Source organism: Bos mutus, chromosome 18, assembly GCF_027580195.1.
Source record: "Bos mutus isolate GX-2022 chromosome 18, NWIPB_WYAK_1.1, whole genome shotgun sequence".
Lineage (NCBI taxonomy): Eukaryota > Metazoa > Chordata > Mammalia > Artiodactyla > Bovidae > Bos > Bos mutus.
Window position 1 is genome coordinate 11,028,658 of NC_091634.1, and position 14,958 is coordinate 11,043,615.

The following is a 14,958-nucleotide window of genomic DNA, read 5'->3' on the forward strand; positions in this document are numbered from 1 at the left end:
AATGCAACAATGACATTCAGCCTCTAAATATTTCAGCATCTGTAGAATACAAGAACAAGTTTTCCGCATAACCACAAAACTATTGTCATAACAGCAATATCTGCTTCTTGGCTGAAGTGTTTTAAAGTAAATTGGAGACAGTGTATTATTTCATCCCCAAATATTTCAGCCTGCAGCTCTAAATGAGAAAGACACTTTCCCATATAACCACGATCCTTCCTAACAAGACTAAGGAAAGCCCTGTAATATCTAATAGCCACACATTTCCCAAAGGGATAAGTTTTAATTTAAAGAGTGAGGTCCCTTCCCCTAGGTGATGTGGCATTGAGAGAAAAGTGGAATTCACACCCAGGCAGTCCAGGGACAGCTGTGACTACCGCCAACGTGAGTCAGAGTAGGGTCAGCCCCCGGTACCCCCAGCTAGCCACACCCTGGTAAAGGAAGTTTTTGAGGAAGGTCCGGGAGGGGTGGGTAGGGGAGGCGGGGGAGGGGGAGGCAAGGAATGACCTACACATCTGGGGCTGACTCGCTCTTTCGCAAACTTCTGGGAGGAGCCCCCAGGGCCACAAAACTGTCTCCTTCCGGGGGCCAGACTGAGAGGTGCAGGGAGATCGCGAGCAGGAGCCACCGTCGGACATGGGCCAACCGCTGCTGCTACTGCTGTTGGTTTACACCTACATTCCAGGTAGGGGCAAGGTGCCCGGACCTCTAAGCTGGGGACTGGGGTCTGACGGCGGGAAAGGGAGAGGGGAAGAGAGCTCAGAATCTGATGACTCGGAGAAGGGCGGCTTAATCCCCAGCCCCCACCCCACAATCAAATAATTCTCCTGTTCTCGGCGCCCCGCCCCCCGCGGTACAGAACCGGGCACACAGTAGCCGCTCAGGAAATATTTATTGAGCAAAGGAGCTTAACGACAGCCATCATCTGGGGAATACGCTCTTTATGCCAGACACTCTTCTAAGCTTCTGCAACTTCCGACTGGGTGGGCAGAACTATTTTAACCCCTTTTTACAGAGAAACAGGCAAAGAGAGGTTAACTAACTGGTCCGAGGTCACACAGCCAGCCTTTGTAAGTGGGATTCTGACCCGCAGTGGCTCCTACAGCCCTCTCCACTCTATCAGATCCCTCCCCCTCCAACCCCCGCCCCGCCACACACACATTCGTAAGACAGGGAGGACAGCGCCTCACTTTACACAAGGTCTAAGGAGAGTCAGGCTGAGTCGGGCAGAGCCTGGGGCTAGGGAAGCGGGGCTCGTACCGAGGCTCCTTCCCGTTCACTATACTCTAGACGACGGGACCTCTTACCTCTTCTTTGGAAAATGGAAAACGGGTCGAAAAATGAAAGGAAGTTGAGTTGGAACTGTGAGGGCGGAGCGGGGGCGGGTAGGAGTTGAGAGTTGGTTCGGTAATGAACCAACCGCGGGAGGCCTAGAATGAGTAATAACTCGGTTGGGGACTCCGAATTTGGAGCGGGCAAAGAACCCTGGTGGCTCAGAGGTTAAAGCGTCTGCCTCCAATACGGGAGACCCAGGTTCGATCCCTGGGTTGGGAAGATCCCCTGGAGAAGGAAATGGTAACCCACTCCAGTATTCTTGCCTGGAGAATCCCATGGACGGAGAAGCCTGGTAGGCTACAGTCCACGGGGCCGCAAAGAGTCGGAAAGACTGAGCGACTTCACTTCACTTCTTCACTTCAAGGGACCACAAGGGAGGTGTGATGGCAAGGTTGAGCCTTGGCTGGGGAGCTAGAGGGCGGGATTATAACATCGGGGCGGAGGTGGTGGGCGGGGTGAGAACTTCGGGGCTGAACCAGTGGGTGGGGCTGACAGGTCCCGAGCCCCTAGTGGGCGGGGTTAAAACTGCTCAAGAGCCGCTGGGGGGCGGGGGAAAACGTCGGGGGAGGCCCCAGTAGGTGGGGTTAGAATCTCCGCAGGGCTGATGGGCGGAGTTGGAAGTTCTCGGACTTCTGCGTGGCGGGAGAAAGTTGGGAAGAGGTTAGGAAAGGGAGGAGAACCTGTGGGCGTTAGTTGGGGGAGCTCCAGGCACGAAGGTAGAACGAAAAGATCGGCGGAAGTCGGAACACGCGAGGTGGAATAGGCCCAGGCGGGTGGGGGTAGAGGAAAGGACTAGGCTACAAGTCTGCACCCGCGGAGAGGGTGGGAATCTCACTTTCCGGATGGCTCCGGCGTTCCGTTAGAATTAAAGGGAAAGGGAGCGAGGACTGGACTTAGGAAGGACCTGTGGGCAGGGGGAAAAAAACATCAGGGTAAAAGACAAAGACAAAACGTTGGCCTAAAGATAGCATAGCAGGCTGGAACCCAGCCTTGGAACCCAGGCAGGGCAAAAGTGGAGCCTGAACCTGAGTGCACAAGGCCTGGAGATTTGGTCCAGGTGTTGCCGCTTAAAGGGGGCCGGGGTGGGGGACGGTGGGGGTGGCGGGGGTGGCTCAGAGCAATAACACCTCTTCTTTCCTCTCCTCCCTCTGCCCCCAGGCTCTTGGGGCCTGCGGTGCTTACAGTGTAAGAACATGACGAGCTGCAGTGTTGAAGAGTGTACTCCTGGTCAGGACCTCTGCAGGACCACGGTCCTGAGTGTGTGGGAAGGTGAGTGTGTGGGGCAGGGAAAACGAGGGACCGAGAAACCTTATCTCACGAGTTATCAGGCAAATAGCAAAAAAAAAAAAAAAAGACACTGAGACCCGTAACACGCCCACCAGATGGAGGAGCATTTAAGAATCTGACAGTACTGAGATCGATGAGGTTGTGGAACTGCGGGCTCTGCTGTTAGGGAGGTAAGTTTGTTCATCCACGGAACAGAGCCAAGTGGCAATATCTGATACAAATAAAGATTAACATAACCTACCAGCAGCAGTTAAACTTCAAGGAATGTAGAGACCCCAAAGAACCTTAGCTACACTTGCCTTGAGACACATGTGAAAGGATGTTCCTAGTCCTCGTATTTGTGACACAGAAAACTGGAAAGACTGAACTTAGGGGCAGCAGAGGAGAAACCTTAAAGTATAATCACACATTATACCCCACAGCAGCTGAAATGAAGGAACTAGGGCTGTCCTAGGAACAGGGGACTTCCCTGGCGGCTCAGATAATAAAGAATCTGCCTGAAATGTGGAAGACCCAGGTTCAATCCCTGGGAAGATCCCCTGGAGAAGGGAGTGGCAACCCACTCCAGTATTCTTGCCTGGAGAATTCCATGGACAAAGGAGCCTGGCGAGCTACAGTCCATGGGGGTCACAAAGAGTCGACACGACTGAACAACTAACACACACACACACACACACACACACACACAAGGCTGTAAGTATTAACCTGGATACATCTCAAAAATGTAAGATTAAAAGAGAAAAAAAAAACATGTTACAGAGTTGGACACCTTTTACTAGAAATAGTATTTAACAGTCAAAATAAGCAATAACATATATTCTGCGTACACAGGTGTGAGAATTACTTATATCAGTGGTTGCCTTCAGACAGGGAATAAGAGAAATGGGATTTGGAGGAGGGCAGTAAGCAGGAGGCTTTAACTATCTTTTAAACTTGGTTTCTCTTTTTTAAAAAAAATCTGAAACAAATATAACAAAATATTAATATTTTATAAAGTTTTATGACTAATGTACAGTATTTATTATATCATTCACTTGTACTTTTTGGTGAGCTCAAAGCATTTTCCTTTAAAGATTCCTACTAGAGGCCTCTCTCTGTTAAGATCTCCAAGCTGGGAGGGAGGAGTTGATGGATCCAGAATGTCCCAGGTACAGTGTTGTCACTAAGAGGAGAGAGTAGGCTTCTGGTATAAGAGGTTGATGGGGAGGATGGGTAAGTCTAGAAAAGACAGAGTTGGACTCAAGTAAGAGAAGAGGCCTGTCAGGGGTCGGTCCTGGGAGCAGGTGACTTTATAAACCAGGAGTGTCAGAGGCTGGTTGGGTCCGGGGGAGCTTCTGGGGGTAACAAAGAGACATTCCTCATAGGTGGCAATGAGATGAACGTGATGAGAAAAGGCTGTACCCATCTGGACAAGACCAACAGGTCCATGAGCTATCGGGCTGCCGATCAGATCATCACCCTTTCAGAGACCGTGTGCAGGTCAGACTTGTGCAACAAGCCCAACCCTGGTGAGTAGGGCAGCCCTTGCCATCCCCAACCCCAAAACATCCCCATCCCAGCCTCAACATCACCCTGGTCTTATCCCCAATCTGGGGCCACCCCAACCCCAGCTCCATGCCTTACCCCAGGACCGATCCCCCAGCTCAAACCTTTCCTTATCCTAAACAAATCTCCAACCTGACTCCATTTCCATCCCCAACCCCAATCCCTTCCCCAACTTCATTTTATCCCCAACACTCTCCAACTCAAACCGATCCTCCTCCTGAACACATCACTAATCCCATCCCCCAATCAATCCCAACTCATCTCAAACCGTCACTGGCCCCACTCCCAACTACAAACTCATCTCCTCCTATCTCATCCTGCACTGCTTATGTGTCTGTGTGTGTGTGGTTGTCATTTATAAGATGCATCACCGGCCTTTAAGAAGCTGTATATACATACACCCACTTGAGTGGTGGGTGAGTCATTTCACTGACATTTTGCCATCTCATTTTTCTCATGGGACAGGAGATGGTTCAGGCAACAGATGCTTTGTATCTTAGCAAGGGACCAAGATACAAAGACCAGTGAGGCCAGTGACTCAAAGTCCTTAAAGTCAAAAGAGGAGGGAGCCAGACAGGCTTCCATGGGCTGGTAAAGTTCCCTAGACTCAATTCTTGAGTTGGGCAATGAAAAAAGAATGCGAAGAAACTTTTGCAAGGCTTTTTATAGAGTTTCATGACTTTAGGCTCTGGTCTGTCAGTGTAAGAAAAAGACTTAGAAAGGCTCAAATTCCTCCGAGTTCTCACAGGAGAGGAAGGATAGGAAGGAGACCATGGTACAGGGTCAAGCAGAGATTCCTCTTTCTGGCCCCAGGGAGAAAGGAAATGTGTTAAGACCAGTCCAGTCACAATGACGTCAGAAAATAGAGCACCTGCGTCTGCACTCAGTTTTGCCCTGTTTTGCATCTGCCCTGATTCTGCTAGATTTTCACTGATTCTGACCTCAGACTTTCATCCGTTGGTGGGAATTGAGTCAGATGTTTATTTTCAAGGAAGTGACAAGAGAGAGGATGTTGGCTTCCTCTTTCTGTTAGATGTGCCAAAGGAAAGCAGTAACAGTTGAGTCTCAGGAACACTTGTAATCAGAGATAACAACCAAAATAGTTAACAGCACTGGTCAGTGCAGAGGACTTTGACCAGTCGGGACCTATTTCCCTCAAGGCCTCCTACTGGGTCTGGTGTTCCCCTTTAGGGATTTTAATGGGCTTCCCAGGGGAGATAGTGGTAAAGAACCCACCTGTCAATGCAGGAGATGTAACAGACATGGGTTCAATCCCTGGATCGGGACGATTCCCCAGAGGAGGAAATGGCAACCCATTTTTCTTGCCTGGAGAATCCCATGGACACAGGAGCCTGGAGGGTTACAGTCCATGGTATCACAAGAGTCAGACACAACTGTTCTTCTGTGATGCTGGGGACATAGCAATGGCCAAGACAGCCTTGAACCCTGCCCCTCTGGGGCTCATAGTCCGGTAATGTGTGTCTATATGGCAGGGGTGGGAGGTGGGGGAGGGGCAGGATAGACCATCACCAGACAGTGACTGCCCTGCCCCCAGTCAGAGCTGGGATCAGGGAAGCACGGAGAAAGGTGTCAGGACCCTGACAGAGGAAACAGACCAGAGAGGTCAGAGCTGTAATAGGGAAGCACAGTCCAGAATCATCAGGGCTGAGATGGGGCAAACAGAGACCAGAGAGTGATCAGAGCTGGGATAACTATGAGTAGGGGCTGTAGGACCCTAGAGGAGATAAATGACTCAGGTCAGAGGAGGTTTCCTACAGGAAGCAACAGCTAAGCTGGATCTTGAGGGAGGAGGAGTCAGGCTGTTAAAAAGATGGTGGAAAGGGTTTATCCAGACAGAAGGAGCAACAGATACAAAAGCAACAGAAGAGAGTGAAACTAGCATGGCTGAAGGAAGGACAAGATAGGGCAAGAGGAACTGATGAAATCGGCAAGGTCACATATACAAGGCCTTCTAGACTGTGGTGGGGAATGTAGACTTCATCCGGGGAACACTGGGAGGTCATGAAAGGCTACAGGGTCACTATCAGATTTGTATTTGTGCACAAGTTATTCTGACCTCTGGCTTCCCAGGTGGCACTATTGGTAAAGAACCCAACTGCCGATGCAGGAGACGTAAGAGATGTGGGTTCAATCCCTGGGTCGGGAAGATCCCTTGAAGGAGAACATGACAGCCCACTCCAGTATTCTTGCCTGGAGAATGCCATGGACAGAGGAGCCTGGTGGGCTACAGTCCATTAGGTTGCAAAGAGTAGGACAAGACTGAAGCGACTTAGCAGGCACGCATTCTGACCTCAGAGGGGAAGACAGATTGGAAGGAAGAAATGATAGAGGGAAGGTAGATTAAGGGAGACCAACCTGGAGGTGTGTGAGGTTGTCCAGATAAAGAAGGGAGTGTACGACTTCCTTGGCAATCCAGTGGTTAAGACCTCATGTTTCCACTGCAGAGGATATGGGCTCAATCCTTGGTCCGGGAACTAAGATTCCATATGCCACATGGCGTGGCTAAAAACAAAAAAAGAAGAAGACAGTATCTTTCTGATCAGCAGATGGAGAAAAGTGGATGGATTTAAGAGCTATTTAGCAGGCAGATAAGCATAACTTAATGATGGGTTAGATGGTGAGGGCAGATATGCAGTTCTGGTCATGTGGAGTTACTTGTCTCAGACCAACTCCCCCGCTCCCCACTCTCCACCACCAATGATAGTTACAAAAGCTGGATGAATTATAAACAATCATTGAAGTCACTCAAGAGCAGCAAATGGAGAGAGGAAGTAGAGGTGCTCCAATCCTTGAAATAAGGGAAGCACAGAAATTGAATTCCAGAGACAAGCTGGCTTTTACCTTGAGTGCACTTGCCAATTCACTGCTCTGGACGGGAAGTAGAACGCAGATAGAAAGAGATTGTCGCTAGACTGAGAAGGCAGAGGTTGAAATCTGGGGCTGCCAGAGTGTCTGGAAAACGAGAAGTAAAATCATGGAATGCATGGAACCACAGAAAAGGGAGTCCCCAAATCTGCAGATTTCCTTCAACTCATTGGCAAGCCGTACATGCATAGCATTAGACTCCAAGAAACTCTACAGAAAATAGTATCTGGGAAACTACAGAACCAAGCAGGAATTCCAGCGAGCATGTGATGCTGGGAGACTGAAGCTGCCAAATTGGAAAGAGAAGTCTCAGGCTTTCCTCTGAGACCACACCCTAAGAATAAGGGCAAAACCAGAAATTGACCAGCCTCGGTCAGTAAAGAATCCGCCTGCAATGCAGGAGACCTGGGTTCGATCCCTGGGTTGGGAAGATCCCCTGGAAGCGGACATGGCAACCCACTCCAGCCTGAAGAATCCCGGTGGACAGAGGAGCCTGGTGGGCTGCAGTACGTGGGATTCGCAAAGAGTCGGACATGACTGAATGACCTAAGCACAGCACAAAAATGCCTACATCCAATTTCTACAGGAAGAAAACCTAATCTCTCTTTGGCAGAAGATAAAATCATTTAAAGCCTTTACAAGTTGTTATCTATGTCTGGCATCTAATCAAAACATACAAGGTATCCTGAAGAAAATAAACAGGACAAATCGACTGGGGAAACCAAGAGAAAAATCCTGCAACAAAAACAGACTTGTCGTGAATCCGATATTGGAGTTATTAGACAGGGGAGGTCTAAAATAGCTATGATCAATATCTTTAAGAAAACAGAAGAAAGGATAATTTTTAGCAGAAATCTGGAATCCATTTTAAAATGAGTCCAACAGGAAATAGAGAACAGGGTCTAAAATTAAGATCTCAATAGAACATGCTTAATGGAGATCAGAAGCAATATGGCAAAAGGATTACAGAAGATAGGGAAGTTGGAGTAATTAGATTGATGCCTAGATATGGAAGATCAAGGAGTCTGCCAAGTGTCTACCCTGGGAGACCAGATGGGGCTACCTCAGAGACGTGGAATTCAGGAGAAGCAGCAGTTTGGAGAAGATGGAGAGTCGTGTTGGGGCCAGGTAGACATTCAGGTGTTTGACAGATAGCCAGGGGACCGCCAGGAGGCCCGTGGGCGTACAGGTGTGGAGTGCAGAGGAAAGTCTTGCCTGGAGAGAGATTCGTGATTTCTCCACAGATAGGTGGAGATGACGCAATGTCAGTGGATAACATCCAATGGGAGAGAGTATATACCATGAGAAATGAAAAGAGGACCTCAGACAGAGCCTGGGTATCATCCACATTTAGAAGAGCGACGTAAGAAGAAGAACTCACAAAGGAGACCCATGGGTGATGTGAGACAGCTATGTTGGCAATGATGGCAATTTGTATTTTCCTTTTCATGGTGGTTCATATGAGAAGACGTGGGTTGTTGGCCTTTTAAGTTATTTTTCTTTGCGGAGGGGGGTGGGGAAGATTTGGCTTTGAAGGTAAGTGCTTCACCTAATTACAGCTGCTGGCCTGCCGGTTAAGTGTCTTGGCTGAGAGAGCCCTCTAATTTCTCTAAGACTTGGCTCAAACTCAAACTTGGATATCTGGGGTCAGGAAGGAGAGGGCATGCCAGGCTTGGGGATGGTGTGAGCCAAGGTCTGGGCAGAGGAATGACTCTGGTGTTTCCAGGAAAAACTAATTCATCCACTTGGCCTGGACGGGAAGGTCCATGTGGGAGGCAAAGTTATCACCGATTAGTCAAGTGAGACTTTGACCTACGACATGATTGGGAAGTCCTATTGCTGTAGGACTTCCTTGATGGTTCAGTGGTTAAGACTCTGTGCTTCCAGTGCTTGGAATGCGGGTTTGATCCTTGTTCAGGGAACTAAGATCTCATATGCTGATAGCACAGCCAAAAAATAATAATAATAATTAATAAACATTTATTGACTATTTTATCTGGCCCTGGCCCTGTGCTGGGTCATGTTGGCACACAAGATAGCCCAGGCTCTACCTGGGACTTAGTACAAACAGAGATGATCCAAAGTAGACGGAGCTGGGATTGGAGAGCCCAGAGGGGCACCTAATCCAGCCCGGGAGGTCAAGGAGGGCTTCTTGGAGGAGGTAAAAATTAGGGAAGATGACTCCTGAAGAATGAGTAGGAGATAGGGAAATTAGGGAGCAGGGTAAAGTGTTGTGCAGAAGCAAAGGCTGGGTGGGACTCAGCACTTACACTTGGGGACTGAGGGAAGCTGGTATAGAGTCTGAGGAGATGGAGAGAAATGAGGCAGGAAGGGTGGCCAGGAACCAGTCTTTGATGGGCCTTGAATGCCACGCTGAGTTTCTTGGATTTTATTCTGAAGGCACTGGAGACCCATGGAAGAGCTGAGCAGAGGAGAGACTGGGTTCAATTTGAGTATTAGAAGCATCCTTCTAGGGCCATGTGGGAGGCACTGGGGCGGGAAGGGCCAGAATGGAAACCAGGAGGCCAGGGAGGAAGCTGGTATTGAAGGAGGTCTGACCTGGTCATGGAGCTGCAAAGGAAGGGATGGACCCTAGGAAGATTTAGGAGATAGGATGGGCAGAACTTGCTGACTGGCTGAAGAGTGGGATAAGGAAGAACTGATGTGCAGGTGAGTCCTCTAGCAAGACAGGTCTCTAGGACTCCTCCCGTGGGGTCTCACCCTCCTGCTCCTCTCAAAACAGGCCGAGATGCTACTGTTTCCAGAAACCGCTACCTCGAATGTGCTTCCTGTTCCTCGACAGACCTCAGCTGTGAGAGGGGCTGGGACCAGACCATGCAATGCCTCAAATCTAGAGATCAGTGCGTGGATGTGATAACCCACCGGAGCCTGAAAGGTGAGCCCCAACGTGCCAGCAACTCCCCTTCCCAGCTTTGTTCCTCCCAAAGGCTGCTCTTAACAACAACCCCCCAAATAACAGGGAGGTAAGCAAGGTAGAAAGTTAGTACTCACACAGGAAGCCCAGTGACGGGAAGTCTAGGGCCACTAAGACAGTTCCACAGTCACCAGATGCCTTCTCATTTCTTACATGCGGCTTCCATTTGCAAGATTGCCTCACAGTCCCAGATGGTTGCCTGAGCACCAGACCTTGTGCCCCAAAGAAAGGGCAAAAGCGGGGTGGCCCTGCTTTTGTAAAGCTTCTCCTTTCTGCAAGTCCCATAAGCCTTTTTACTTAGATCATATTGACCAGAACTTAGCCACATGACTATACCCATGTGTGCACGCTAAGTCACTTCAGTCACGTCTGACTCTTGGCTACCCTATGGACCGTAGCCCGCCAGGCTCCTCTGTCCTTGGGAGTCTCTAGGCATGAATACTGGAGTGGGTTGCTGTGCCCTCCTTCAGGGGATTTTCCCAACCCAGGGATCGAACCCACATCTCTTATATCTCTTGCATTGCCAGGCGGGTTCTTTACCACTAGTGCCACTTGGGAAGCCCTGACTATACCCACGGAGGCTGGAATCTGTGTCTCTTGGTTAGATATATGGCTGCCCTCATACAGTGAGAGTCCTATAGTGAAGGATGAAGCAGAAGATGGACAGGTGACAAATCCAGTCCCAGCTCCTCAGCAACAGTCTAACCTCCTCTGTCCCCACAGAGAATCCAGGTGATGAGCGCCACATCAGAGGCTGTGGCATCCTTCCTGGCTGCCCAGGCCCCACCGGATTCCACAACAACCACACCTTCCACTTCCTGCGGTGCTGCAACACCACCAAATGCAATGCAGGCTCAGGTAAGGGGGCAGGGGACCTGGCATAAGACCTACCTAGGACTGGGGGCAGAGAGGTGCATTCAGGCTGCTTGCTTATCCCTCCACTCTGCTTTCTCCTCTGGAAAAAAAAAAAAAAAAAAGGACCTATTAAGCCCTTTCTCAAGAAAGATTTTGTGGGAATTCAAGGAGACCATCAAAGCCTCACCAAGACCTGTGCTTTATGCTTCTACATCTTGAATCCTTCTGCTGCTCACCACGCTGGTCCCCGCCATCATGGCCTCTCACCTAGATTGTTGCAATGACCTTGCTGGCCCTCCTGCTACCCTACATTCAACACAGCAGCAAGAGTGATTTTTTTTTTATATAAATCAAAGCACGTCCCTCTTCCTCAAACATTTCAATGCCTTCCGCTTGCTTTTAAAATGCTATCCGCAGGTTCTATTATGCTCTCTGTAACCCAGCATGTGTCTGCCTCATGGCCTTTGCACATACAGTACCCTCCACCAGGAACACATCTCCCCTAGGAGTTTGCCTGGCTGGCTATTTCTCCTTCATCAGGTCTCAGCTTTAAAGCATCATTCTCAGGAAAGATGTCCCTAACTCTGCCCTCCTAAGTATAATCTAGATCCTTTGTGTTTCTCTGTCTCTGCAAACAATGATTGGCCAACAGGACTTTCGATGGTGATGGAAATTTCTGTATCTGTATTGCCCAATAGAGTAGCCTCTACTACATATGGCTATTGAGCAGTTGAACTGAATTTTGGATTTCATTCCATATTCATTTTAGTGTCAGTGTAAATAACCACAGGTGGCTAGTGCCTATCATATGGGACAGTGTAGCTCTATTATCTATTTATTATTTCTTTTTATGGCCGCACTGGATCTTTGTTGCTACCCATGGGCTTTCTCTAGCTGCAGAGAGAGGGCTACTCTCTAGTTCCAGTGTGTGGGCTTCTCCTTGCAGTGGCTTCTTCTGTTGCGGGGCACGGGCTCTAGGGCACACGGGTTCAGTAGTCAGTGGTTCTCCAGCTCTAGAGCCCAGACTCCAAAGCGTGGCGCCCACGCTTAGTTGCTCCGCGGCATGTGGGATCTTCTTGGACCAGGGATCGAACCCAGGTACCCTGCGTTGGCAGGTGGATTCTTAACCACTGGACCACTAGGGAAGTCCGGGGACAGTGTAGCTCTAAATCGTAAGTTCTCTGAAGGCAGGGACTGTTTCGCCTTACCCAGAGTCTAGGCAGGTGAGGGCTCATGGGGAGATTTCTGTCACAAGCCTCAGAGAACCATCCCCCACCCCAACCCCCACCCCCGCCCAAAGAGGGTGCTGTTCCAAGGTCTGACCACAAGGGAGCGCCATGACATCTCTGGCTGAGAGGTGGGAGTCCTGGAGACCTAAAGGTGGGAAACCCTTTGGGCTAATTTCCTTGGTTTCTCTGTCACTGATCTCCCAAGTCCTGGAGCTTCAAAACCTGCCACCAAACGGCTTGCAGTGTTACAGCTGTGAGGGGAACGGCGCCCACAGGTGTTCCTCTGAAGAAACTTTCCTCATTGACTGCCGCGGCCCTATGAATCAATGTCTGGAAGCGACAGGCACTAAAGGTGAGGATACTTGGATGCTTGAGGTGGGTGGGGAGTGGGCGGGGCGCGGGGGGGAGGTTCTGCAAGAGGTAACCTCCTATGAAACTGGACTTACTTGAGGTGGATCGTCTTGTTGGAAAAGGTAGGACTTCCTTCAGGAGGGTGCAAAGTGTAGCAAGGACTTAGGACTCCTTCGTTAGGAAGTGGATATCTTCACTACAGACAAGTGGATTTCTTTGTGGGGGAGTGGAACTTCCGTGGGTGGGTGGGACTTCTGTGGACCTCATGAGATTCCATCCTGAGATGTCCAGGGCAGGTTCCTCTATTCCAGAGCTTTTCAAACTTTGGGGTCTCAAGATTCCTTGATGCTCTTAAAACTTATTGTTTATGTCAGTTACATCTTTAGCTATTTACTGCACTAGAAATGAAAACCACGAACCTTTTTAAAATGTACTTATTCATTTTAAAAGAACAATTGAAAACTCATGACATGTGAACATATTTCTATGGGGGGGAAAAAAGGAGACATTTTCCAAAATGAAAAAAAAAGTGAGCGAGAAGATGGACATTGTTCTTTGCAATCTCTTTAATGTCTGGCTTAATAGAAGACAGCTGGACCCTCGTATCTGCCTCTGCATTCAGTCTGTTGCAAGATCACATGCCCTTGGGTTTCTAGGAAACCCCTTGTGAGAGCAAAAAAAGAAAAAATGCAAGTGAGGTTGTAGCATTATTATGAGAATAATTTTGACTTCACAGAGCCCCTGGAAGGGTCTGAGGGAAAGCCCAGGAGTCCCCGGACCAGGCTTAGAACAGCTGCTTTTCCAGGTGGTACCCACCACAAGGTGGCGCGTCACGCAGTGAGAATTCCAGTTTCCAGTCCCGAGAACTCGGAGTCTCACGTGGTCCTTCTCTCTCTTCAGGACTGAGGAACCCAAGCTACACCATCAGAGGCTGCGCAGCCCCCTCGTGGTGCCAAAGCCTCCACGTGGCTGAAGCCTTCGACCTCACCCACGTCAACGTCTCCTGCTGTACTGGAAGTGGCTGTAACCAGCCAGCCAGGGATGACCAGCCCGGCAAGGGGGGTGCCCCCAAGACCAGCCCTGCCCACCTCAGCTTCTTTGTCAGCCTGCTCTTGACTGCCAGACTTTGGGGAGCCACTCTCCTCTGCACTTGAACCCCACATTCCCACCACACTGGCTGGATTCAGGGGATCCCTTTGCCCTTCCCTCAGTTCCCAGCCCTACCAAATTGCTGTGTGACCTCAGGTCAGTGGGCTGCCCTCTCTGGGCTTTAATTTTCCCAGCTGTCCAGAGAGAGGGCTGTGAGAACCAGAGGAGAAAAGCTAGCAAAAGCTGCAGGCCAGCAGGAGAGAGTTCATGTGATTATTGATAGCGTTGCGGCTATTGTTATTATTAATTAATATATGTTTTATTTAATATTTTATACTGAAATAAAGATTTTTGAACCAGCAAACAAGGCCATATCTGCCCTTCTCAACAGAGGATGAATGAGGGGGGGCCACTTTTTCACAGGCTCCTGGAATTAGGGGGTCATATTGTAGGACCCAGGCATTCGAGACCCTGGCCTTGGGAGCTGTCCCACACAGCCTTCCACCCAAAGCCACCTCCACATCTATTTCTGGCCTCCAAATTCAACTTTCCAACTCACTGACCCAGGCATTAACCTTCCAGTCTCTTCTCCCACATCCAAAGGTCAAGACTATTTTGTTGCTCTAAAGGGACACATCTGTGTTTCCTAGGGGGCTCTGAGACAGGAGATGAATAGGAGATGACCCCTGGGAGCCCTGCCATGAGGACTAAGGACAAGACTTCATCCCCCTGCTGCTCTGTGGGCAGGAGATAAAGGCTGGGCTATATTTCCTAGGATGCTCTCAGGCCAACTGAGAAAAAGCCAGAACTACCATTTCTTTTGTTTCTTTTTTAAATTTTTTTTTTTGTGAGAACTACCATTTCAATGGTACTCTTTGACCACAACATGGCAGAATTCATGTTTTCCATGGTTTGCTGAGGCAAGCCCCCAGAGACAAAATTGTTTCCCTGGAACCCTATGATTTAAGGAAGAAAAAGAACATTTTCTATGGTGTCTGGGGGCAGGTGGAGGACAGGGTTTCTTTTCTTTTCTCAATTTTTATTTTATATATGGAGTATACTTGATGAACAATGTTGTGTTAGTTTCAGGAGTACAGCAGTGTAATTCAGTTATACATATACACGAAAGTGAAAGTGTTAGCTACTTAGTCATGTCTGACTCTCTTGTAGCCCCATGAACTGTGGCCCACCAGGTTCCTCTGTCCATGGGATTCTCCAGGCAAGAAAACTGGAATGGGGATCCATTCTCCAGGGGATCTTCCCGACCAAGGGATCGAACCCAGGTCCCCAGCATCATGGGCAGATTCTTTACCACCTGAGCCACTAGAGAAGCCCCATTTTAAATATAGTGGTGCTATATGTCAATCCCAAACTCCCAACCTATCTCTTCCTGCCCACTCCCAGAGACAGGATTTCTTTTTAAGATCTTCTCAAATCATATATCCA

General features: G+C 49.1%; 1 protein-coding gene across 2 annotated transcripts; it reads left to right on the forward strand.

Moving 5' to 3' along the window:
* The first annotated feature begins 527 nt into the window (after positions 1-527).
* On the forward strand, positions 528-13,892 carry PLAUR (plasminogen activator, urokinase receptor). 2 transcript variants are annotated; one of them, XM_005897305.2, is made up of 7 exons: positions 528-685; positions 2,494-2,604; positions 3,987-4,130; positions 9,797-9,949; positions 10,712-10,846; positions 12,278-12,424; positions 13,324-13,891. In XM_005897305.2, the coding sequence occupies exons 1-7, from the start codon at positions 637-639 to the stop codon at positions 13,575-13,577; spliced, it is 993 nt and encodes a 330-aa protein (XP_005897367.1). In that variant the 5' UTR covers positions 528-636; the 3' UTR covers positions 13,578-13,891. The 2 variants fall into 2 exon arrangements, with proteins under 2 accessions (XP_005897367.1, XP_070243688.1); XM_070387587.1 differs by lacking the exon at positions 528-685 and adding an exon at positions 1,910-2,051 and having other exon boundaries at positions 13,324-13,892.
* The last annotated feature ends 1,066 nt before the right edge of the window (positions 13,893-14,958 follow it).